This window comes from Gymnoscopelus microlampas (assembly GCF_963454915.1).
Source record: "Gymnoscopelus microlampas genome assembly, chromosome: 21".
NCBI lineage: Eukaryota > Metazoa > Chordata > Actinopteri > Myctophiformes > Myctophidae > Gymnoscopelus > Gymnoscopelus microlampas.
The window spans coordinates 12,302,072-12,329,986 of record NC_139958.1 but is presented as its reverse complement, the minus strand read 5'-3'; the positions used below and the strand labels follow the sequence as shown (position 1 = coordinate 12,329,986).

The following is a 27,915-nucleotide window of genomic DNA, read 5'->3' as shown; positions in this document are numbered from 1 at the left end:
TGAGCTTGTAGATCTGCAATTTTCAAATAGCCTATGTTTAAAATAGGGGTGAAGTGGTTAATGTGTTTTATGATATAATGATTTATATCTGCAAAGTAACTCAAGTTTTCAAATAATAGTGGAGTAAAAGTACAATATTTGCCTCTCAGATGTAGTGGAGTAGAAGTAAAAGTATTGGAAATTAGAAATACTCCAGTAAAGTAAAAATACCTCAACATTGTACTAAGTACAGTACTTGAGTTTACACCACTGGTAATGCATGTGTAAAACCTAAAATGTAGACATTACTGACCAAGCAAAAATACTATGCAGGGAAATAAAAGGAGTGGGCCAAGGATGGTACCCTGGGGGACTCCGTCCAACGACGTATACAGGGTTTAAGGTGTTTTAATAGCTTTGGTGAAAATCACAACATTTGTTTTCTTTTTTTTAATACAAATACACCATCTAAACTCAACATGAAAAGTGCTTTATTTAGAATGTGAACACTTTGAATCTTTTCCAATAGCTTTTTAAATATAATTTAGTCAACGACGGCCAAATCAACCAGCAGGGTTGTTGCCGAGCCCGTTAGCCATCAGTCATTTTCAGGTCATGAGACAAAGCTTACAAACCAGGAAATTGTATTTTACAAAATAACTTAAAAATGTAAAAGAAAACAAGAGAGAGAGAGAAAAGAAAGAGGGTACAACAACTGCAAAACAAAATGACAAGTTTACATTTTGGAAGAAACCAACTTGGTAGCAATAATGGTGAACATTCAATTCTCGTGGAACAATAAAAAAAAAATTGCAGTGTATGTTAAGCAGAAAGTAATATGCTTATAAATATATGAAAGAAAAGAAAAGCCAAACATCACAGAAGTTGATTATTTGTTATTAATTGAGGCATATACCACCAGTACACAGGGGTGCTGGCTTTGAACAAAAATTAAACCCTGACCATCATAATATACAGTATAGCAGTGGTTCCCAAACTTTTTAGCTTGAGACCCAAAAGAGAAATCTGTCTCCCCTGGACCCAAACTAGTGAAAATAGCAGATCTACAAGCTTACGATGCGTCGCATTGAGACGCGTCGTGAGCTTGAAGAGCGTCTATTTTCACTTATTCTTAAAAGTTCGATTTTTTCTCTTTTTTGGAGAGGGGACATTTTTTCAAATCTTTTGAAATAATAATTAAAAACAAAATGTGGATAACAAAAAAAATGGGCTCACGATCCCATAAATATAGGCCCACGACCCACACATGGGAAACACTGCAGTAGGGTCACTGATGCCATGAACCCAGCAGGTATAAATAAAACCACTCAGCTATGAAGAGCAGTATACAGGCCTCTTTGTTAGTAGATCCGTTTCTGTGCACATCAAATCAACGTAGGGGTTTAAATTTTACATTTAAATGTTTGAATATAAATACATTTCCTATACTTGATACCAGCTGTATGCAAGACAACATCCCACCGAAATACAATAAAATAGTTTTATCCCATTAGTACACAAATATCCTGAATGTTGAAATACATTCTTAAGATGGTGCTTGGGGTGGGGGGGGGGGCAAAAGCTGCAAACTAATGCGTCTTTGCAAACTTAAATATAAAGGCAGCGAGCGAAATGAAACCTTAAGACCCAGAGGCAAATTAAACCAAGATGCTGCATTTTCATTAATACATTTTCACTCATACCAGGTTAAATGTCATTGTCAATACATATTACAAAATATAAATCCTCTCATAAGTGTAATAGACCAACAGGCCAAAGTGACATGAAAACCCAACTCGAGTATAGGGACAACCTACAGAATGAGTAATCAGTTATTTACCTAAAAATGTGTTATGTTAAAATAAGAATATAGCAAATGCCATGACTGGCACAAACTTTACTCAAGTTAGATTTTTTTGTTTGTTTTTTGAACAACAAAAGATGTTTTGTTATTAATATAATTCCCTTCTAACTGTAGGCCTATCCCTTCTCATTTAATTTGAACAAAAATACATTTGAGTAATTAAGATGCCTGTGATGTTAACCGGAATAAGCCATGGTCATTAGTAATCAGATAAATTGATTTCGGTTGATTGGAAATTGAAGAAAACAAACCAGCCGAAGGTTTGTGATCTACTCCACTCAATGCCTGTCTTGCTACCACCTACGTCTTCACAGCAAGAACAACTTCCATGTTTATCAATGAAAACTGTAAAACTAAAGGCCGATTTGTACTTTGGCGAGACAATGGCGCACAACCAAGTATAAATCAGGCATAACTGACCCATCACGGTATACTGTAATAGTGGCTTATCTGAAGCCCCCCCAAAAGAAAACAAAACAAAAATAACACTTTGACATGGCACAACAGGTAGCTTGCACTTTGGAACACTAATGCTAGAACGATGGACATTGCACTTTATGAAATTACCTTTGACACATCTTGAGAAGTTTCACATAGAGTTGCTTCTGAGGTGCGAAATGTGTAACCAACCACATTTTTTTAAAACATCAAATCAAGTCCGTTGGATGAAGAAATAAATATAGCGCGAAAACAAATATAGAGAACACAGCAAGAAGACACTTGTTCAATGTACCATGCAGATTATTTCTCTTCCATTAGAAAGTAAGACAAAAAAGGAAAGAATGTATGTACAACGACAACAATGCACATTGAATATTCATCAGTCCACTAATTAAAGAAAAAGATTGGCGTTATTGTTACCTTAAATCCCTTGCGTTTTGGCGTCACGTACTGTAATGTCATTGAGCTATTGGTCACCGAGTTGAAAATGAAAAGCCAAAATATGGATATAGTTGACTTCACGGAGACATATCTGAAGACGTCCCTGGTTAACCTGGTCAACCTCTCAACTCCCAAGCCCTACACTTGTCCTGGAGAGCCAGCTCCTCTTGTCTTTCACAAAATAAAAAGGCAAGAGAGTGGATTGCAGAAAGAGAAAAAGGAGAATTCACTGAAATAGGTATTGGAATACATGTGCGTGGGATAAAGAGGACAAGGGCCAACATCAGCGCAACACCGAAATATCCAAAGATTTGTGATTTGTTAGAAGCAGAACAGAGGGAAAACACCCAAGGTTCACAAACATAAAAAGGACAGTAAAAGGAGAACTTAAGGCAAAATGAACAAACATGAGTGGCCAAGTAAGACAATAATAAAGACAGCCTTTGACCACTTCCAACCTGGCATCCCTATTTTTAAATTTTTTTTCCAAAAAATGTTCCAAAAAAATATATAGCGTAAATAGCAGATCTACAAGCTCGCGATGCCACACGTTGTGAGCTCGTAGATCAGCTACTTCCATTATTTTTCAAATAGGGCTTAAAGCGGATTAAAGCCAGACAACAAACAAACCAAGACAATGGAAGCCAGAACTATCAAAACAAAAAAAGGCATGCATTGATGAATAAGCGTCCATACTGTTGGAACCGCCGTCCGTCACTCCGCTCACTGGCGTGTCGAGCAGGCTCTGCTACCGAGGATCCCGCTTCTGACACCGTGAGGATCGGGACGTGTCCTGGACATTACGGACCCACCACGTTATAGAGGCATATTTGGGGACCAGGGCTCTCAAATTAGACACAACGTGAGAATTGGCATGACATCAGACCTTTGTGTCATGTTATGTTGTTTCCTGGCCAGGTTAATAGGAACAAACGGGGGTGGGGAGAGTGTGTGTGTGTGTGTGGGGGGGGGTGGCATGGGGGTTTGGGGGTTGGGGAACAGAGGAGCGAGGGTGATTATTGTTCAGTGGCGCGTGGTGGGGCCGTTGCTCTGGGGCACGGCGTTGTTGTTGGGGGTGACGTTGGGGGAGATTTCCAGGAAGTTGGTGCGCATCACGTCGAAGGCCTTCTCAGTGAGGGACGCCACGTCCTCCGACGTCATGCCCTTCGTGTCGATCTTTGGAAGAACCCTCACCTTGATGGTTCCTGTTGAGGTCGCAAAACATTGATCAGTGACACATTAAAACTGGGAAAGCATCTGTGACATTTTAGATTTTTAGCTATAAATTGTGTATATATATATATAGCAACATAAGTTTTTTTCAGAAAACCCTTAGGATGTAGAACAGTAGTTCTAAAAAAAAATGTTTTAATGTTTTTTAATATACATATATATATTTTTTTTTACACAAATCTTTTCTGGGGGGCCCTGGCACAAACATTTTCAGATGGGGGGGGGGGGTCCACGGCCAAATACATATAATTTTGGGGGTCCATGGCATTGAAGAGCAGAAAAAGTCCTGTACACAGTCTTCACTTACAAAAATGTATTGATAGGGACACAATGTTTCGGGTCACTCGGACCTGCATAAGGCATGGCATAAAAAAGAACTACTTGGAAGGTAGCGAACAGTAAAACCTTGCACATACGCAGGACGTACGCAGCACACTGCCAACAAAGATGTTGGCAGAGTGATACCCGATACATGCAGACCTAGGTTTTTGTCTCTAGAGTTTCTAAAGTATTTTTTTTTACAGCATCAAGCAATGGAACTATCCACTTTAGAATACGAAAATCTATACAGAGTTATGAATAGCTTAAGTGCTTATCCCAAGTACCTGATTTAAACTGCTTTTCTTTCCGTAGGTAGAAGCTGCTATACGATGAGAACACAAGAGGTATGATGGGTACCTGTGAGGGAGGAAGGCACAGAAACAGGGAAAGACACAGTTAACACAAAAACAAAATACCAAAATAAGAAAACAAAACTACAGTGGATTTGCTAACTATTTACAGAAATCAAACATGAAACGTAACAGAATGTCACTGACATAGCAGCACTCACACACACACACGCACATGCACTCACATGCAAAACCCTTTGACTTGAGCATCTCCATGGCTGCATCTCAGGTCCTTGTTTCATACACCAAGTGAACCAGGGACGTCTTTAGATATGTCTTGTTTCCTTGTGTCTTCCACGCGGATTCCAAGCATTAAGCGCATGGATGCTGCTTTTTCTTCCGCTCCCATGTTAATGAATGTAGCCGTTCGCAAGTGGCCGCGCACGGACGCTACACTCGTGCACGTAAATAGATTGTAGGCATATTGTATAGGCACAATATCGGCATCACATCAACCCGTATTCATGTTCATTCGTCACCGAATGTCTGTAGGTGGATCTTGCGGTTCCAAAATCCTATAGAAATTATAGTCCACCTACAAACTATGATAGAATGGAAAATAACTGGTAACATTTTTACTTTCCCTTGTCTATGACATATTCTGTTGGTATAGGCCAGGGATGGGCAGCATTTTGTTCTGGGGGGCCATAATCACTTCGATAAAGTTAGTGAAGGGCCACACATTGGACTATTGAATTAAAACTTTAAACACATACTGTAGTGCTGAATAATGTTAAAACTGCACGAATTTGGTAGACACGACAACTACACAATAGGGTAAACCTTTTTTACAACTGTACTGTATCACTCACATTATCATACAACAACATGCAACATATTGCATTGTTATAAATATGGGTCCAAGGCACATTGTTTCACTGTTACATTGTAAACATTTGAGTACATACGGTTGGAATATGGAATGCAGGTATGTAGTCAAATGGTACACTAATTGGAGAATTCATTTGAGTCTAATTAAATTAATTTCCCTCAAGCATCATTAACATAATGCTGCCTTTTAGGATGTAATTCTTTCTTTGAGAACTTCGAGGGCCGGATTGAGATGGTCGGCCCCGTATGTTGCCCACGTATGGTATAGGCTTTGAGACGAATGCAGACGACAACGTTTCACATCAGCTACTTTCTGCAAGCACAAATGCGCTCTGAAAAAGCTGCTGGTGAGAACAGTAAAAGCATGTGTGCGGCAAAATGGCGGACAGACTAATACTTCCGGTTCAAGCGAGGATAGAGCAGAATAAGGACCTGAGACACAGCCCATATGTTCCAGTGAGCCTAATAGAGACAGAGGCCCCAAGTGGCCCTCCATCGGGACCGGTGGAGCCAAAAGTGGCGCCGTCCTGTTTCCACTCAATCTGGCTGGCTGAATACAAATGAATAGGCAGGGCTATGCTGAGCATGTTGTGACATGTTATGTTGCAGAACACCAAATAGGGAATACCAAGACAGAGATTCCATTCATAACAAAAATAAATAATCCATCACCTTAAACAGCAATACTCTTTTTGGGGTCCCGTCAAGTGCCTTATGTCAGTTTATATGACAGTTCTAATATAACTCTAGGGTTTGTGCTAATAGGGAGCAGCAGGTATTAATTGTTGTGGTTCCTCACTGATGCCTGTTGTTGGACCCAAACAAATACCCACTGCATTTGCCTAGGGGAGGCCTCCTTGTGGTTTATCGCCAAGGTTTAATTGAACAATGACTTTTTTCTCTTTTTTTTAACTTCATTCCTTTAATTCATACCACTTGCATGATCTTAAATGGATGCAACAAGTTAAACTTGCCCCCCCCCCCCATAGAATTATACCCCCACACCAAATCTCTAAACCAGAAATAGCCAATATACAAGCTCCTGCAAATGTTCGCCTATTTTTTATGAATGGTTGCCTAGTATGACATTCCCAGAATACAGACGATAGGGTTCATGTGGTTAAAAAGGGCTCTCTTTATTAAAAACAAAAAAACAGCCTTTCCTGATTAGAATGGTAGAGCCTGCAAAGTACCCAGGCATGAAATCAATTGTATGATGCTGCTGCTCTCCTCAGGGCAATTTCAAATTAGAGAACAACTTAATTGTCTCCTCCAGTAGTCCAGAGGGTGATGTTCAGAAGGGAAATGGTCTCCTCTTTCCAAATGACTCCGTACCAAATGTTATCAATTCAACCCAGAGCTCTATAGGGTTAGTATCAGTAGATAACATTATTGTTAGTTCATAAACTACTAGTCGTTATGTATTATTGTTGCTAGCTCCCTCATGTGTCTAAAAACTGCACAACACTGGTCAAAATGACCCCTCTATTAGTAGACAAAATAAGGCATAAAGGGCCCTTGAATAAACCCAGTGTCAGCACCCTTTTTTGGGCAGAGAGGGTCATGTGTAAATACACGTGTCTCACTGGCATGCCAGCTAAGCAAATAAACCTCCTTTGTTCTCAAACCTTACCTTTGATGGATTAAAAAAATACTCACACAAATAAAACAAGCCCATGCAGGCGCAGGCGTACACACACACACACACACACACACACACACACACACACACACACACACACACACACACACACACACACACACACACACACACACACACACACACACACACACACACACACACACACACACACACACACACACACACACACACACGGAAAGGGTCCAATAAAGAGGGATTAAAGCCTATAAAGTTACTAACTTGTGCCTGCACTGCCAGGTGAAAGGCTCCCTTCTTGAATGGCAGCAAGTCGCCTCTCTGGTTGCGGGTGCCCTCTGGAAAGACCCACAGCCGAATCTGTGAAGCACAATTTTTGGTCAGAATTTATTGAAAGGATAGCTCCCCTTGAGATGCAGCATGTCATTTTCCAGGGTACCACTGGTCCGGGGACCACCAGTGGTCCTTGAAGAGTTTCCAGGTGGTCCCCAGCTAAATGATGGAGTTGTTAACCACTCTTCTGAGCGTAAAATGTTACTCTCTCAAGAGTTAAATTAAATTATTGTTAAACATCTGCATTACTTAATTTACAAGAAGTCTACATCCTTAGAGAATGTAGAAGAATTGTTATTTTGACAAAATCTTATCGAATGATAACAAAATATTCTAAGTTTTGAGGCTAAATCTCATCAAATGGTGGTCTGTGGCTCAAATGCTGAATAAATAATGGACCTTGATATGAAAAGGGTTGAAAACCACTGCTATACACACACAAATAAAACATTACATACAGTACAAATACCCAATGCACACACACATACAAATACAGTTAGCTTGCTCACCCTCTCCCACCCACACCCCCAGCCCTCAAGCGTTTTTCCAATCCCCCCCAAAAAAGGGAGAATACAATAGAACATGATGACCTAACTCAAGATCAGAAATCAATGTAAATACAAGCAGTTTAAAAGCATGAACAGGTTGTTTGTTTCAAGATGCGAATATAAGGAAGTCCTGAAGCGGGCCAAGAGAGGAAATGGATTTGACAGAAAGAGGAAGCACATTTGCCAAGGTTAACCACACTGAACCATATTCAGCATGTTTCATTTCAGTTTGACATCATGTTTTCTAAAATAGCCAAATGCCAATGCATGATGTGCACCGGCCGGTGTTTTTATTAGAACTTAACTATTTATTCATCATTATTATTATTATTATTTTTTTAAATGATAGTTTTTAATGAATTTAGTTATTTTTTGAACATTGTATTGTCGAGTGGAAATTAGTTACACAAATTCATGTGTTTGAAACCTTTTTGTTATTCAACTTTTTTTTTTAAATACACCTTGTCCAAGTATTCAGTCTATACCTTTTTTTTTACAGTAAAAAAAAAAAGTTTTGATGAATTCATGTTTTGTATGGAAATTAATACAACTGTGAACGACTGGAAAAAAATAAACTAAACTAAGTGAACTGATTATCGATTATTTTATAATAATCAATTAAGTCGATTAGTTGGATTAACGGTTGCACCCCTACTAGCTTATCGTCTCTGTCGGGTGGAAACATCATATGTCCAAAACTGTTACTTTTCAGGATTCAAATTAAAAAATATCAAAAGTAGCAGATCTACAAGCACAAAACGTGTCGTTTCGCACCGCATTTCGAGCTAGCAGATCTACTACTTTTGATACTTTTGTGTGACGCTGTAGTATGATCAAGTAGGGGCGTTAATTTACGAAAAAAAACACAAAAAGTTAAAATATGGAGATGCCCGGCATGGATGGAGGTTTACCTGGTCGTCAAGCATAGTTTTGGCGGCGCCCGCCATGACAGTCTTGGCGTCGTTGGTCTTCTTGCGGTTGATGAAGACGATGCCCCCCAGCCAGCAGATGATGCCCACCGTGCCGGCGTAGATCAGCTCCTTCTTGGCGATCATGGTACAGCGGTCTGGAAGCATCTCCATCAAGCCTGACAAACACAACACATCATCTATGAATCAGTGACCCTCAACCTTTTTTCGTCTCAATATATAATTATATGCCAGTGGTTCTCAAACGTCTTCCATGTCAAGGATCCCCAACTTGATGGGTATTTGGCCGTGGACCCCCCATGTCAAACGATTTTGTTCCAGGGACCCCCAGAAGAGAACACAGTCACTTTGTGACGTGCTGTGAGCTTGTAGATCATTTATTTTTGAATAGCCAAAGTATAAAATAATGGTTAAAGTGGTTTTAAAAACATTTTATTGTGGGGGAGCCTCTGGAACCTCCTCAAGGACGGCAGCGGGTCCCTGGACCCCACTTTGAGAAGCAATGAATGCATTAGGCCACGGACCCCCATTTGATGAAATTATTTTTATCATTGGTACCCCCAACTACATTGTTTACAAAATGGAACGAAATGGACCCTTACAGGGTTATATTCTTGACATTCTTGACACTGGCAAACCAATGGGAAAAACTAAAACCTTTACGGGTGTTCATTCTCAAAGTTATGGACCCATAATAAGGGTCCATTATTTGGACCCCTGTGGTCCAAATCTACAGTACATTAATTAACACTTCGGACAAAGCTCTATTAGAGCGAGGATCCCACAGTAACATTCTTTTTGAAATATACCTGGACTGGACACAAAAAAAACTAGTAGAAAAGAGGTTTAATTGTTCCCAATGGTTTGCCAGTGTCACTCAATATTGAATATAGCTTATAAGTGTGTAACAGCAAATGCCTCCATGATCCCAGATGAACTTTGGCCATTCCATTCTTATCTCCACACAGCCTTATCAAAGCATGGATGTCATTGGGGCCATACTGACTTTGATAAAGTGAGCGAAGGGGGTCTTCAACAGGGGGTCCGGGACCCCTAGGTGGTCCTCAGAGTTACTACAGGGGAGCGTCCAAATCTTTGTGTGATTGTAACTTTTTTTTTTTTTACATTAACCACTCTAACCCTAGCATCCCTATTCGGAACTTTATGCAAAAATAGCCGATCTACAAGCTCACAGCGCCTCGCAGCGCGAGGCGTTGTGAGCTTGTAGATTGGCTATTTTTTTTATATTAAGAGGTTTGGTGTAAGAGGGAAAAAAAGAGCAGACTAAGTGCAAGTTTAGAGGTTTTAACGGTCTGAAAATACACATTAACATGAATCCAACACAACACTACACAACACAATGATAGTGCTGTCAAACTCTATGAAGTCTATGAAGTCATCTATGAAATAGTTTAATCTGCAACACATTTTTATACAATATGTAGTGGGGGTCCCTGCTTCATTTCTCTCAGCTAAGGGGTCCATGGCCTGAAAAACGACGCCTGCACTAGACAATTGAAGTGAAACTTGAGACGCATACTGTTGTGCTGAATTATGTTAGAACGGCATGAATTTGGTAGACATTATAGACTACGTTACAATATGGTCTTTGATTCACAATAAAAACAATTTTACAGCTGTATTATATCACTCTGGTGTACTCTGAGGTTTACAATTAAAAGATTACTTACATTTCAATGCCATGTCAACTTGACCCTATCAATTTATATCTTACTGAGTTGATAGTCTGATATGCATTGTGCACCATTCCATAGGTCATTGATAAAACACATATCATTAGGTTACAAATATGGCCTCAAGTCAGACTTTCACTGTTACATTATAAACATTTTACATTTGAGGAATATGGAATGCAGGTATGCACTGTAATGGTAAATATTAATTACCATTAATTGGAGTATAATAATTTCCCTCAAAACCCAATTTAGAGGGGTTTTCTTTGAGGACTTTGCGGGTCGGACTGAGATGGTCAAAGGTCCCCTCGGGTCGTATGTTGCCCATGTGTGGTCTAGGGCTACAACTATTTATTTTATTAGAAATTATTCTATCCATTACCTTTTCGATTAATCGAATGATCGAGAAGTGCTTAAAAAATAATTATATATCAACAAATTGATAAAAAAAAGGCCCATTTTATACATGCAAAAATACTTAAAATAGCAAATCTACAAGCTTAGTCACAACCCATTGCATGGGCAAAGCGTTTATAGCTTTGCTATTTTAAATGTTTTAGATTGTTTTAGAAGGTTTTCTGTCACCTATGACATGCCCAAAACAGGGATCAATTATTAATCAATATTTTTATTAACCCATTAAGACCTAGAACTGTGTCATCTTTAGATTTGAGCTAAAAAGCATTATTTTACACTTTGGGCTATTCAAAAATAGCAGATATACAAGCTCGTAGCACGGCACTCAGCTTGTAGATCTGCTATTTTTGACAAATCGTGAAAATGTGTGCAAAACTTTGAATATATATTCTTTTAAAGCGAACATTTTTAACTCAAATCTGTGCTTCTGGGGGTCCCTGGAACAAGATAATTTTGATGGGGGTCCGCAGCCATAATTTTGGGGGTCCTTGACATGAAAAAGATTGAGCACCACTGATATAGAAACATACGTTTTTGAGAATACTGCTGAGATTTAGGAGACATGTAGAATCGGCTTCAGGTCTCAATGGGTTAAATCCATCTATGAAAGATGCACAGATTGCGCACCCACCCACCCACACATTATCATCTCACAGCAGTATATCAGGTAAACGCCACAAGCAGAGCCTCAGAAAGACCACAGACTGACAGGATGTGTCACCCACACCTCGCCGTGTGTGGCTGACATCGGAAATAACAGGTGTCAGTAAAAATACACAACCGGACACGGGAGGACTCTCAGGACTGACAGTCGATGCACCTGGCAGTGGGAAATAGAGCGGTGCACGAGAGCCGCAATCACAAACTGCTGCTTAAAACACTTACACGCTGCTCATTAACCCATTCATTCCGGGAACGCATCTCTGTCATTTGAGATTTCTGTGGATATTCATATACAAGCTCATAGCGCAGCAGCGAGTGCAGCGATACGAGCTTGTAGATCTGCTATTTTTGAAAAATGTTGTACATTTGTGCAAATCTTTGAATATATATATTTTTATAAAAAAAACTTTTTTCTCCAATCTTTGCGTCTGGGGGGGTCAATAAGACACTTGTTGAGACATTTGACAGTTACAAATGTTCACTTTTAAAAATATATATTTTCAAAGATTTGCACACATTTTCAAGATTTTTCAAAAATGGCAGATCTACAAGCTCATAGTGCGGCACTTGGTGCCGCGCGATGAGCTTGTATATCTGCTATTTTTGAATAGTCAAAGAAATCTAAAATGACAGGTCTTAACTCATAGACCTGAGGCCGATTCTAAAAACATGCTGACCTAAGTTTTCTGAAAAACTTCACATATTTATTAACACATTGAGTGCCATAAACGGTCCGGACCGTTTTTGAGAATCCATGCATTTTTTTTTTAAACGTGGGGCCCACGTGTGGCGCTCTAACGAAACGTTGGGATCATCCAAGGAGTCTCTGAGAAGGAGAGGCCGGATGTGGATCCATGTCAAAAATCCTTCCGGTCGGCCGCTGCAATGTTAACTCGTTGACTAAAAGCTTAATATCTCCATTTCTTTTTAACGTGGTGGAAGTGAGGCGTTTTCGATCGGCGATCACTCTGCAATGGAGGATCGCGAAATACTATTGTTCCAGGCGTTAGTCGGGACCCTCCGCCGTCTCGCACACACGCTTTGTTTACATGCACTTCCGCGTCGGGGCTTCTACAGCACGAAACGTATCAACGTAAGTGGATGGAAGATATGCTGGCACTGAATGTACCCTATTTTAATAAACCACACGATGTGTTAAAATATTACAACAAATGTATGTTGCTATATACTGTACATAGCAACAAGAACCCCAAAATGCGGTTCCCGTCCTGAAAGGCATAGTTACAAATAGGGGTTCCCGCCCAAAATGGGTTAATGGATTAAAACACTTATACACTGCAGCTCATTAAAGGTATTGTAGGGAACATTAAGCCTAAATTTAAAAAAAATATATATATATATATTTAGCATTTTTTCCCCTCTATCAGCCACTATATAATGATGCTGGGGTGTTTTAATGCACTGAAACACAGTCCTCCTTCTGAAATCCGTATTTTCCCTAATGTTTATGTGTTCTATGTTTATGTCCGGTACGTAAATTAACGCACGCATGTGCGCGTCCGTGCGCGTCCGTGTCCGTATGAACGTTTTACTTTCGGTTTTAAAACGCTCTCAAACTTCGTTTTTGAGGCACCGAATTTACTTTTAAGATAGCGTGTGGATAGAATGTAGTTGTTTAACTTCATATATGTGGTCAATTTATCATGAAAGAGCCTATTTAAAAATAAAAATTCAGAGAACCAGCAGGGCAGGCATTTCCGCATATTGTATCCCAATAAAGCAACCTGTTTGGGGCACGGTTCCTTGAAATGTACCCTTGCTCTATGGAACTCGCTCCTGCGTCACCCCCTGGTGGTCGGGGAAAAGAACTGCTGGAGTGGCGGTGTTTGTTTAGTTCTGAACTTCCCTACTATGCCTTTAATACACACCTTAGTTGAATAATGCTCGACTCTGACTGATCAATCACTGAACTCAGCTCTCTGTTATTTTTCCACTTTTACAATACGTGCACTTCACATTCACCCATTCACACACACACACACACACACTGATGGTGGCGGAAACAACCAATGGAAGGCACAGACCTGCTCATCCGGAGCAGTAGTTAAGGGTGTCTCTTTCTCAAGGACACAAAGCCATGCTGTGAAGCTCATGGAGACAAACGCCCTTATCATCATTATCACGTCCGATTCAGGAGCGGCCGATTTAATTGGCTGCTGCGTGCTGTGCAGGAGTTGGTATGGTAACCCAGACCCCAGGATCAGGCTCCTGCTGAGTTTTCTCAGGCCTAATTACATGGAACCGGCTCTCCCTCGGCGTCCATCTCCTCTTGGTCTTCAGCCAGCCCACATCACTCAGTAGTGACTGACACACACACACACACACACACACTCTTTCCCAAGTGATGGAAAAAAACTAGCCCTGAGACAGACCCTGATTAAGACCTTCTGGGTCGACACGCGTTGGGTCATAATTTGTTGCCTTGCTCAAAATAAATCCTTTATATTTTTTGAGTGCCTTGGAATTCTTTTCTTTGCAAGTCTGCAGTCCACATCATTTGGGAGTTGAGCAGTACTTATTTGAAAAGCCTTTTTTGTTCATATGTTCCTACAGTACCTGTACGCATCACCAAAGAGCACCTATCTATCAGAGCCACTGACTGATCACTGCAGCGCTTATTTTTTTCTCTTTTTAGCCCGGCCTCTACCAAATCAGACGCCGTGGTGGCACGTGAAGCGAGCACTACACTCCTGGTCAACACACATACAAAAGCCAATAACCTAACCTCTACTGAATGAGGGGCACTGCAGCTTACTCTTACTGGAAGCTTGTAACTTAGTGTTGGTAATCAAAAATCGATTTGATATCGTATTCAGTAACCTACCAGCCAGCTATGAACTCACACTGTTTTGTGCCATTCATGGCATGGTCCCCCTGATGCCAGGCATAATGCATTTTGTATTGATCTCATCTTCTAATGTCATCATGTACTATGGCTATGCACACAAACCTACTGAATCGGACTCTTGAAAGGAAAAATCTATATTCCAGTTTAGCTTGATGTTGTCTACAAAGTACTCAAAAGGGGGAATAAGAACACACACACACACACACACACACACACACACACACACACACACACACACACACACACACACACACACACACACACACACACACACACACACACACACACACACACACACACACACACACACACACACACACACACACACATCAATCAGGTGAACTAAAGACTCTTCAGTCTTCACACCTGCCTGCCCATCCTAATCCTGGTTCTCAGCTCTATGCTTTCTTTCTTTCTTTTAGTTTAATTTAAATGTAAAACTTTTACTATTTATTTGGCTTTGATACGTTTTTTTTTACGTTTTTGTAAAGCATCTTTGAGGACCCAGAGGAGAGCTCTAAGTTTGATGTATTATTATTTGTTATTTTTATGAGCTTGTAGGTCTGCTATTTTGAAAATGTGTGCAAATCTTTGAATATTTATATATCGTAAAGCAAACATTTTTACCTCAAATCTTTGCTTCTCAGGATCCCTGGAAGAAAATATTTTGAGATGGGGGTCGGCAGCCAAATAAATATCATTTTGGGGGTCCTTGACATGAAAAAGTTTGAGAACCACTGATATAGCAACATAATTTTTTTGGGTAAAGCATATTTGAGGACCCAGAAAGGCGCTCTATAAGTTTGATGTAAAATTAGTATTATTTATCCATTTATTTTTAATAGCATGGCAAAAATGACACATCTTTCACTAGTGTTGTTACAATGAAGGATCAACTAAACCCAATACCCACCTAGAACATCCAGGGAGCTCTGGTGGTTGGAGATGATGACGTAGGGTCCTTCTGTCTGCAGATGCTCCCATCCACTAACATCAAAGCGAAGACCGAGGTAGTACTTCACATGACGAACCAGGCTGCGGATTATCCTGAGGGAAGGAAAGGCTCATTAAAGTACAGCTAACGTATGGTTTATTGTGCAATACAACAGTACACTACAACCTTGTAAGTGCAGTAAAGCCTTGCCAGCCGCGTGTATGGACCATGGTTATAACTAATGAAATATTCAAATATGTTTCAAATAAAATAACTTTTAGTGGGACAATTCACAATAAAAATTCAAAAAATTCAAATTGCAGATGAATAAGCGTGGATATTTTAACCACTTAATCGCCATCATGAAACGTAGCAAAAATAGCCGATCTACAAGCTCATAACGTTATGATGAGCCTGAGGTTTTGAAAAATGTCACCTACTGTACAATGAAATGCCCAAAATTGGGAGGTGGTTATAGTAAGTGAGGATGAGTTTCTACCTCAGACCTAATATGATACAAAACACAATTCTGAGCACAAGAAACCAGAGAGCTAAATCTAGGCTAAGCATTTCTGTTGTGTTTCTTGGCTGGTTAATTATTAGCCTGCAGTAAGCAAAACGCTCCAATGAGTCTTATCAAAGGAGTGTTACCATCTGTCTGACATACTATAATAAGCAGGCCGACTCTGACACTGCATATACTGTACAGACTATACAGCAAAACCCAAAATTCATTCAACTCATTAAGCCATTACAACCGGGAAAGCATCTGTGTAACCACTTTAACCATTATTTTATACTTTGGCTATTCAAAAAGAGCAGATCTACAAGCTCATAGCGCGTCACTTCATGCCACGCTATGAGCTTGTAGATCTGCTATTTTGGAAAAATCGTGACATTTGTGCAACTCTTTGAATGTATATATTTTTTAAAAGCAAACATTTTTAACTCAAATCTTTGCTTCTGGGGGTCCGTGGAACAAAATATTTTGAAATGGGGATCCGCGGCCAAATACATATAATTTTGGGGCGTCCTTGACATGAAAAAGTCTGAGAACCACTGATATAGCAACATAAGTTTTTCAAAATAACTTATGTTGCTATATCAGTCAAAAGAAGCATTTAGAAGACATTTTGTAGAATCGGTCTCGGGTCTTAATGGGTCAAGCTGTCTCGACAGCCCAATTTGTCGAGTCGATATATGATCCAAGAGAGATGTCAGAAGTACACAGACATGTGTTTGTCAGAAGTACACAAACATGAGTTTGTCCTGCTCCGTGTAAACATTTGCCACAGACTAATTATACTGTGCCAAATGTCACTCTGAACTTTATCCAACCCAAATTTAGAAAACCGTTGTAAAAGAAATGCATGTACACACTTCCTCCTCTGATTATATCGATTTAGAGGAGTTAGCTGACGAGTACAGACAGTAGTAGTAGTGGCATGGTTCAGTGCACTCATAAGTACCTCATCTTTACAGTCAGTCACTGTTCAGTGTAAGGGTTCTGAGGAGGAATCGTGGTAGAATTATACACTAGATTGTTACCATGTATCCTTTTCCTTATGATGTTCATCTTTGCATTATGATGTGATCTGATATTTTTCATGTTATAAGAGTCAAGATGTCTTCACTTCACAGGCCCGATAGCTATTGTTCTGGTAAAGCTTGTCTTGTTTTGGTACAGCTCGTCCTTGCGACACTGGAGAGTAACTATCGGGGCCATATTTTCGCCGGTTTCTTACCCATTATCCCTAAACTTCTTCCATTTTTTACTATTTTTAAAAACATTTTCAAATAGTTCAAAAAATAGTAAGAAATGGCAAAGACGTTTAGAGATAATAGGTAAGGCACCGGCGAAAATAGGGCCCATGGTCTGATCCCCCTCATCCCTTCGGTTCGTACTTCGTAGCAGAACTACCTTACCACATACCTGTGTCAATGTACTTGGGGGAGCCCTGTTATCATGCATTAATTAAAACACCACCACCTTTCAATAAGCGTCTCTGACTCTATTTGCCTTTTCATCAATTACTGGTCGAACCAGAATTCCACAACAGATCCAATGTTCTGTTTTTGTATTAAATCGTCAAACAAGCTTTTGTTTGTTTGGATACACATCATTGTCCATGTGGAATAAAGGTGGAATGTGCTTTATTTTGTAAAGTAATTGTGGTCAAGTCTGTATTACTCTCCATGGCATTCTGGGTGATGGGATGGGACTATTTTATTTGGCATGCCTCGAGCTGCATGGCAAACAATGCCTGTTGACATGGTCAACAGCTGGCCCTTAAAAGGTAAACATTGCATTAGCCAGGGAATCATACAGTATATCGTCTCTGTCGGGTGGAAACCTCATATGTCCAAAATTGAAACTTTTCAGGTTTCAAATCCAAAAGTAGCAGATCCACAAGCTCAAAACGCGTCTCTTCGCTCTGCGTTTCGAGCTTGTGGATCTGCTACTTTTGTGTGACGCTGTAGAGCGCTAGTATGATCAAGTAGGGCATTCATTTACGAAAAAACACAAAAGTTAATATAATAATATGGAGATAAGAGGTTTCTGCCCGACAGTGACGATATATAGGATAAGGGGCCGTGTCCACCAAGTTGTTTTTGCAGCTTATGTTATATTAATTGTTTTCAAAGGGAGAGCCACGTGTTTACACTATGCTGGAACACCAGCGGCGTGACAAGGCGCTGAGCGTCTAGTCTGTGCTGTGTGTCACTGTTCACCAATGGTGTTTCGTACCTGGTCGCAGACAGTTTAAATATTTGTGAACTCTGGCTGCTTGGATGAGAGTGCCTTGCGTTTTCAGTTGAAAAAAAAACAAACACTTGTGGTCGACAGGTGGCCTAGGTACCGTTTTAAGCTGTACAAGATAAAGTATCATGACACGGACAACTATTGACAGAAGTCCAATGTCACGAGCAATATGTCATTCACTGAAGAGGGGCGGCCAAAGCGGAGTGGGTAGAGATGCTCTCTAGTCTACAGTAGGAAAGTGCAAATATACGTGACATATACCCCAAGGAGTTTATTTATTATCATTCACTGAAGATGGATTTAGCATTTCTAGTTATTTAAATAGTAGGCTATGGCCAAATAATAGACCTGGGAGATTATTCCAGTGTATTTCGTGCATAATGGCAATCGCCTATACCGAAAGACAACTTACTTATAGTCAGTTTAATTGCTTGGATTTCAGACACTACCATAATGAACAGAACACTGAATGCTAATGTACTAGCATGATTAGCATAAGAATGTGTAGCACATTGTTAAAGTTTAATGAATCCAATCCACACACACTCTGCTGGAATCCAATCCACGCTGCAGGATCTCTGCTCGCTGAATCTGCTTACATGAGCTCAGCAGTTGGCATCGGTCCCTAAATGTCCTGATTGGAATGCACAATGCAGGAATTCATTCAGGAACGTATTTTAGGCTTCAACTCATTAAAACTGGGATAGAATCGGTGTCATTTTAGATTTCAGCTAAAAAGCATACTTTTTTATACTTTGGCTATTCAAAAATCGTGACAATTTGTGCAAATCTTCGAAAAATACAGTATATATTCTTTTAAAGCGAACATTTAACTCCAATCTTTGCTTCTGGGGGTCCCACTCCCTGGAATAAAATATTTTTAAATGGGGGTGACTCAGTCAGCGGCCAAATACATAATCATTTTGGGGGGTCTTTGACATTAAAAAGTTTTGAGTACCACTATATAGCAACATAGGTTTTTCAGTAAAAGTCAAGTGTAATATTGTTGCTTCTAGCTTCTGAAAAGCATCACATTGTAGCTGAATGGGTAGAGGCCGCCTGGTAGTCAGAAGGACCCCAGTTTGCCCCCCCCATATTCTATGTGTCAAAGAAGTCTCCCGGAGCAACACACTTGACCCCTAACTGCTCTCTGGGCGCTGCATTAATGGCATTTAAATAAGAGTATACATTCAAACAAGCCCTATAGTAACAGAAGGGGTGTTGTGTGTAAATTTCACCACGGATCTAGAAAGGAGAACTGCAGTCCATTGACTTTGCTTCATTGGCTGATAGATGGAGTAAAACATAAACCACACTTGTAAACAACACCGTTTGACACTACATGACATCATACACACCGTTTGACACTACATGATGACATCATACACACCGTTTGACACTACATGAAATCATACACCTCATACTAAGGACCACAATTGAAACAAGCTGTAAAGATATCAATCAACCAACAAATTATTATGAAGGAATTTCCTACGCAGAAAGCTGGACCATATATTCCACTGTCAAACATCTCTCTCTGTCCAAAGAGGATGTGAACTATCCGGTGTGGTGCTACCTATACTCGTTTCATTCCCCCTTATCATACGGAATGAATAATATATTATTGTTCACCACATATTTTTAGTCTCTTATATAAATAACCAAAAAAAGAGTTGAAAAGGTTAAATAATTTAATTTTCACAGCACCTGTGCAGCCTTATTTACTCACTGTGTCTATGGAAATGACGACGAATGCAGGCATAAAGTCTTGGTTTCAACACCGCTGAAGTGCACATGAGCAAGGCACTGAATCCCCAATTGCTCCAGTGGAGCTGCTCAGTGGCTACCAGAATAAGACTGTGGTTGTACTGGTCTGCTCCCAGGTTTTAACGCGTGTGTCTGTCTGTGTGTGTATGTGCAGGGTGTTGCTGAAAATGAGCACTTGTGCTCAGCTACTATTACCTGGGTAAAAAAAAAAGAACTAATACAAATAAATCAGAAAAGTAGTCAGATAGCCAGTTTACTGCATAACTTAACTAATAAATGTTCAAATAATCTTAATATTTGCTTATTTGGTCATGGATGTCTGGATTTTTACAGTTATAATACGCTTAGTTGGGGCAGAGCTGTTTCGCAAGCTGTGACGTTACAGGCATAGGCTAGTAGTGTGCAATCCGTCACAAGACATATTTCTTGCCTTGCTTTCAATGACATCAACTTGCTCTGGCCTGCATTCTCTCTCACACACACACACACACACACACACACACACACACACACACACACACACACACACACACACACACACACACACACACACACACACACACACACACACACACACACACACACACACACACACACACACACACACACACACACAGGTATTTGGTACACATTTGGTTGCACTGGCTGCTTGCTTCACATGCCATGAAAAAAAACTATTTTTGTATGACCACACACACGCACGCACGCACACACGTAAAACATGAATAACCGAGCAGGGGGGGGGACGACATAAAGTACAAATGCATCTGCTTCCATACAGGTTGACTGCATGATACAATTAGACCACAGTCAACGATAGGGTTTATTTGGCTAAGCAATTAACATCCCATCATGCTCCCTGTGGCATGCATAAAAATGCTGAGTAGGTCCATTTCAGCTCAATTTAGCATCGAGATGACGAGGAAAATATCTAAGTGGCTATTATAGAGGGTTCGTTGATTATTGGGCACGAATGACAGGAGTTTCAGCCACAGAGACTGCCCAACTGGCAGGCGTTTCAGTAGGAACAATGACTAAAAGTGCCTTCTGCTATGGGAAAGACATCAGATAAATAAGATTTGGAAATTGACTCAAAAGCGCACCTTTGATGGCGGTGGCGATACTCCTGCTTTAGTGCAATATGTAAAGGAAAACAGAGGAGCAACTCTTCCTCAGCTCACTGCAGGACGTGATTATTATTATTAGACCCGTGTCAGCAAGAACACAGTCCATGACAACGACTGAGAGGGACGTTATAGTAGGGTTGCCGTGCATAAACCCTTCATTACAAAGACTAATGCACATTTGAGAGTTCAGTGGTGTATAAACCATAGGCACTGGTCAACAGAGAGGTGGGAAAAGTGTTACGGTCAACGGTTTACCATCTACTACAGGTAAGGGCATATTTACAGTTCACCAAGAGAACGGTACAGGCCTCAATGCCTCACACAGACAGTGAGGGGGTCTGGTGGCTCTGTTGCTGTGAGGGGGTGTTTTCCTGGAATGGTTTTGGGTCCACTTGTCACCTAAGAGGGTAGAGTCACTACAAATCTCCTAAGAGGGAAGAGTAACAACAAATCTCATAAGAGGGAAGAGTCACTACAAATCAGATACAAAACGTATTCCGAGTGATCACCTTTATCCTATAATGAAACACCTCTATTCAGATGGGAGTGGTCTCTTCCTGGATGACAATATGCCCCCATTCACACCAGGGGTCTCTTAATAGTTTAATGAGGAGTATGAAAATAATCTTAATATGCTATGGCTTTCACGGTCACCAGATCTCAACCCAGTTGAACACCTATGGGATACTTAGGACCGACATGCTGGACAGCGCCCTCTCCACCACCATCATCAAAACAGCAAATGAGGCAGAATATGTTTACTTAGTCAGAATTACAGCCTTTATTACAGTTAATGTACGGTTTCCCCCTAAATGTCGTGTGTGTGTGTGTGTGTGTGTGTGTGTGTGTGTGTGTGTGTCTTACCAAGATAAGCATTCTAAGTATCAAGTTCAACCGCTACTGAGAATCATAACAAACCTTGGGTACAGATGCAGATTCTCTGTACTCATATTTGGAAGCCTGGGCCATGTATATAAGCTGACCATGAGTGGCCTAGCAATCGCTGGCATGACAAAAAACAAAGCCAAACAACTTGCGAAATATTGCTCTGTTTCAGCTGTTATAGGCAGTTTGTCTGTGTGGAGGAGGAGGTGCCATGTGTATCCTTAGGGACCATGAACTATCAACCCGTTATATTTGTTTCCCTGAAAATTAATTGTAATTTGTGGATTCAAATAAAGAATTAAAATGTGTGTGTGTGTGTACACTACAGTATACATACTGTAGCCTGTGTGTGTGTAATACACACACAGGCTATGTTGTACAGTACACGGTAGTAAATCTATCTACCTACCTACCTACCTACCTATCCATCCATCCACTTTTTGAAATATCTTCACACCTGAACAATTCTGACAATGTGTTTAAAAGAATGCTGGAAAAATAGAAAGAAAAAAAAACAGCTACAAGCACTTGAGTTCAAATCTAAATAAACACGTATTTATTGGTTGAGATGTGATACATCATTAAAATTAAGAAAGCATGATCCTCCCCTCTTTTCCTCCAGTCACCCACTCCCATTATTATCGAACAGTCATTTAGTCCTAGGCCTGGCTACACATCAACATGTGTCTATTAATTTGCCTGTTCAAATACATTTATGTTATTTCAATTCATACATTTTAAGCCTGGGAAAAAAGGCTGCTGCTAGTTAGTTGAGTTTCGCTGCCATCTCACGATATGGCATACAACAGAGAGAGACGGAGTCACATTAGGCTACAACTTTCAGAAATATTTTCAGTAATGTATGCAACGATCAGTAGTCTTTTACAATACAGTTTCACTCAGCCAGCCATATCCAATAAGTGGTTTAGCTTTGAGCTTTCAGATCACTGGCTATTGAAAAACATTTTCCCGGTATTCAAAATAACTAAAATATTTAAATGTTTTGTATCTTACTCGTCAAGCTTCAGGACTATAATTAAATCATGCTGGGCTGGGTAACCTAGATCAAGGGTTTCCAAACTTTTCAGTGCCAAGACCACCCAAAAGAATCATATTTGAACCCCCCCCCTCCACCCTGACAAGCACTTCAATTGTAGACTCGGTTCCACAGATAAATATTGTGAAGATAGCTTAACTACAAGCTCACAACGCCTCGCGCTGCGAGGCGTTGTTAGCTTGTAGATCGGCTATTTTCACAATGTTTGCCTCTTTCTCGTGTAATATTTGACAATTTGGCCAATTTAATATTAAAAAGATATTAAAAGTCATTAAATTGTCACTTTACGTATGTGCAGATATACGTATACACTTATACTGTATGTTGGTTTGTTTACTGTTGAGTGAGAAGGGTTAACATTGTTGCACATTAAGCTAATCATCTGGGGACCCCCTAAAAAAGGTCCCGACCCCCAGTTTAGGAACCACTGACCTAGATGATTAGGTTTTTTTCAAGGCAGATGTAACCAGACTTAGAGCTGTCAGTGTTTTAAACTAATGACAGACATGTGAGCCTTTTTCACTTAGCCTGTTCGCATTGGCTCCATGTCTCATGACTCCAATTCAGTGTTATCCTCACACATTACTGGCACACGAAGATGTGGATAATAGCCTGCGATTTACACTTCATTCGTATAATAAAATAACGTACATTTGATTCACATTTCAAGCCAGGGTGCAATCTGCACCCACTATCTGTCAAGAAAGTGTGATAAAACATCTAGGCTAGTCTTGTGTGAAAGGCCTCTTAGTAATGCAACGACAATGGCTCTAGCAGGGCTGAAGCAATTTATTAAGATTTGTAAAGAGGAATTTAGTGGCCATATTAACTGTGTGCTGTTCTGTCAAATCCATGTAACACTCCCTTTTGATTTGTTTTAGGATCACCTTTTCAAACTAAAAAGTAGAAAACAAATGTATCTTATTCACCTGTGACAAAATTAGACACAAAAGAACCTTGCTGGTGATAAAGGTTACACATGAGCAGCATGATGACCTGTTGCCAAAAAGGTTACCCCTATGTTCCAAATCATTGATAGACCAGAAGATTACATAACTTAAAAAATGTATTCAAAAAAGGCAAAGAATTACAACAATCATTAAAATTGGCTTAACGGAAGACCGGCTCGTCGTCACGCTCATGTCACTCATGACTCAGCCATAACCATATAAGGAGTTCCCAATACAGCTACGCCCAAATATGGAGTGTGTTGTCTAACCTCAACAATGTGTCGTCCTGGCATCAGGCGCAAACAAATCAGTCAGCTCCATATATGGTCACAAAAGGGGGCATGCGCTATTCAGCGCACAACAAACTAGGACTTAAGTTGTTAAATGATCACTCTTTATCACCCAGACACACTAGCATGAAGGGCCATTTACCCCAAGGCAAGCCCCATCTGTCGTCTTGTAGTTGTGGTGTGTACCCTGCCATCCACTTTAGTTGAGTTAGAAGGATTTTTCAATATTTAGTTGATATGATAAATCGATCTAGCAACATATTGAAAAGTAGACTCTTGGTGCCAAAGTATCTCAGTTTCTGGTTTAGTCCAATGTGATAGATAGCAAATGAGATGAGCTGAGTAAAGGCCTGTCCACATTCCACACCAAGGACTTTAACCCATTAAGACCTGAGGCAGACTCTACAAATTCATTCTAAACCAACAGTTCTCATACCTTCAAGATTTCATTTTTTTTTTTTTTCAAAAATAGCAGATCTCAAGTATATCTTGTATATCTGCTATTTTTGAATAGCCAACACAAAACAAAAAACTAAAAAGGACACAGATGCTTTCCCGGTTTTAATGGGTCGACATTAGAATAGCAAATAACAGCACCCCTGATGCTCCATGGTAATAAATATAACAGGCTTACCCAACAAACACTAAGCGTATTTGTGCCCATCTTCACCAAATTTTCAAGCCAACAAAATATTTTCAGGACAGTATTGCTGGCAACTTCAAGCCAGTGTTGAGTAACTAATGTTACATGTGTAATGGACTGATCTAGCCAATATTACCTAACCACCACCATAACCGTTTTGTTGGTTTTGAGGAAGGCCTGTGGTTCGAAACATCAACCATTAAACGTTACTATGCAGCCAGAGTGTGCAACACTTTTTTCCTCTTTTAAACTGACCACCACAGTCCTACTTCCCTGCTATAATCTGTTGCTCCAGGTCCCCAACATTTAAAGCAGCCAAAATGAAGGCCTTAACTTCCTTATAAAATAAGGCAATTATGACTTTATTTATGAATTATTATGAATTATGTCTTTCTGAAAAACTGTCAACGTATTGACAACATTACTGCATGTTTTATACATCTTTTGTAACTCCACTGAGTTGTACAGACTCTCTGGAGAGTCTGGAATAAAGTTGGAATTGAACTGACCGCTTGTGTCTACAACGCCATTCTCTCCCTGTCCAACACTTATTAGTCACAGTGAATGGATTCCAGATAACCTTTGAGCTAACAGAATGGTGTGTTGGGTGCAACATGACACCGCCACACTGGCCAACATGACTGTGAAACAGTTATTCTAAGAGCACTGGGGGGCAGCCAGGCTTCTGTTGTTACTGGCAGAGCTAACAATGTCGAGGAGAACTGGGCATTGATTACTGGCCAGGGTGTACTACTGGGGTGGGCTCAACCTCTACAACCAGTAATGTAAAACCTAGTGAGGAGGAACACATGATCTGACCTCTTTCAACCCAATTACCAGATGCAGTTACTCCATGTCCAACAGTCTGACCAAGCAGCCACAACACAGAGTTCCTCTGACACAAAGTGGAAGTGGACAATGAGACTGAAGGTGTAGTGTCCTGGGCAGTTGACCCAGTGACATCACAAACTTCCTTAAACATTAAGGAAGAAAGTGCTTAACCAACACGTGGAACCCAGCGTAGCATCTGTGAAAACAGCCGATCTACAAGCTCACAGACCTGCTATTTTTGCCGAAGAGATGTGGTGTACAGGGGAAAAAAGGAGGGGGTGCTAGTATGGATCCCTGGGGGACCCCAGTCACCCTATAAGTATAACTATAAGTATATAGGGTGTAAGTGTTTTTTAAGGAGGCAATATTGTTGGCCTCACACATTTGATAAGGGTAACAGTAACACTATATTAACCTTTGTTAACACCATCATGCCATCGTTGATACTTGATAACATTAACAAGTGAAGTGAAGTAATGTAGTTAATGGATTTACTCTGATTATAACCACTAGGGGAATCATCTAACACATGATTAAGCCATGTAGGATGGTTTATGTGAAGGAATTTGAAAATGTGGGCCTAGTGCCATAAAATACCTTCATTCATATATAAAAACAAGGCTTTATCTACACATTTAATTCAACTAATAAGAACAAATATGCAGGCCTATTATACTACAGTCTGTTAGGGTAATTAGGGCTTAATTTTTTTGAAAATTCAGGGGCATTTTAACCCTTTCCCACTCTACACTACAAACTGACAACACAGCCCCACTTCAGGATACAATAGTTCTGTTGTTATGAGAAACGTTAGCCTGCTAACATTAGCATTACAACTGTGTCGAGGAGGTAAACGTTAACATTTAGTGCTAACGTGTTGCCTCTGTCCGCATATACCTCCTGTCATCATAGTTTTAATAAAACATCACTCAATCTGTGCACGTCCATGCCTGCTCATTTGCATTCCAAAAAGGAAGATTTAGCACGTTCATTGAAAAAAGCTCCACCACAACGCCACCATCACGTTTTTAAAGTAACATAATAACGTTACATGAAAGTGGAAGCATGTTATGATGTGCATTAGTTTCATAATATAACGGCTTTACGGGTTAGCCGAGTGGCTAACGGGTTGTGTTTCTAATTAACCAGGCTTGCTTCGCGCAGGACTGTGGGAAAGCCTGGTTCCCATTCCCCGTTGTAACCAGTGACATCCGGCCTAAAGCCCGCCTACTCTAAAGAGTGTATCCGGTAGTGTCCACGCACATAATACATATAATACAGTTGTTTTGTGTGTTGTGTTTTCTTTTGCTTTGTAAAGCACCTTGTAAACCAGTTTTGAAAGGTGCTATATTAATAGTTGTATTATTTATTATTTTTACTACATGCACACTAACAAGCCAGTTTCCGCATCCGGCTGATTCTCTCCAGGCACCGGATACGCACAACTGCCGAAGCGAACTGGATCCCACGCTACGGCCAACGGGCACGGCTCTTCCTTCCTTCCTCACGCCTGTTTATAAACATGAGAAAACACATAATACACAACTTTACCTCATGTTCTCCACGTCCCTGCCGCCGCTCTTCAGCACGCACAGGGGAATGCACACCAGGGCCAGGCACATCATGTATCCCACGTAGAAGCACTTCTTGAAGTAGAAGACGAACGTGCTGCTGCACAACATCAGGAGCGGAACGAGCAGCAGGGGAGGGATCCATATCGCATCCATAGCAGCCAGCGGGCACCGACCACGGCGGAAAAATACACACACCAAGCCCCCAGGAACACGCACGGTTTGGCGGGGACTCGAGGAGAGCGGACAGCGGCGCAAGCAGACTCTCCCTGGACTCTCTCGGGTGGTCGTGGGTTGGTTGGTTGGTGGCGGGGTTGGCCACTGTCTACTTCACTGTCACTGTGTGAGGCGAGCACAGCAGGGTCCCCCGACGAACATTACCAAGTTGAAAAGTAAAAGTGCTCTGTCTCTCCTCCCCTTTGAGCCGTTTACACCACATATGAGAAGAGAGAGGGATAGAGAGGGTCGATAGTGTTGTTGTTGTTGGTTCGATCATAAGCGTTCTGCTAGTGAGAAATGAACGTGGTGCTGCTTGAAGTGTGTGAGGCTGTTCATCTGTTGCTAA

The 27,915-nt window shown here is 40.5% G+C and overlaps 1 protein-coding gene across 1 annotated transcript; it reads right to left on the bottom strand.

Annotated features, from left to right (window-relative positions):
• Positions 1-371: 371 nt before the first annotated feature.
• Positions 372-27,915, bottom strand: agpat2 (1-acylglycerol-3-phosphate O-acyltransferase 2 (lysophosphatidic acid acyltransferase, beta)). Its single transcript, XM_084047803.1, has 6 exons — positions 27,331-27,915; positions 15,445-15,578; positions 8,871-9,046; positions 7,343-7,438; positions 4,564-4,636; positions 372-3,930 (listed from the first exon to the last, which is right to left on the bottom strand). Exons 1-6 carry the CDS (start codon positions 27,504-27,506, stop codon positions 3,749-3,751), a joined length of 837 nt encoding a protein of 278 aa, XP_083903929.1. The 5' UTR covers positions 27,507-27,915; the 3' UTR covers positions 372-3,748.

Coding starts and splice junctions, on each gene's coding strand:
- agpat2 (XM_084047803.1), bottom strand. CDS start 27,506: ATGGATGCGATATGGATCCCTCCCCTGCTGCTCGTTCCGCTCCTGATG. Junction 15,579..27,330: donor AGGGACGTGGAGAACATGAG/GTAAAGTTGTGT, acceptor TCCTTCCCTCAG/GATAATCCGCAGCCTGGTTC. Junction 7,439..8,870: donor AAACTATGCTTGACGACCAG/GTAAACCTCCAT, acceptor TGTGCTTCACAG/ATTCGGCTGTGGGTCTTTCC.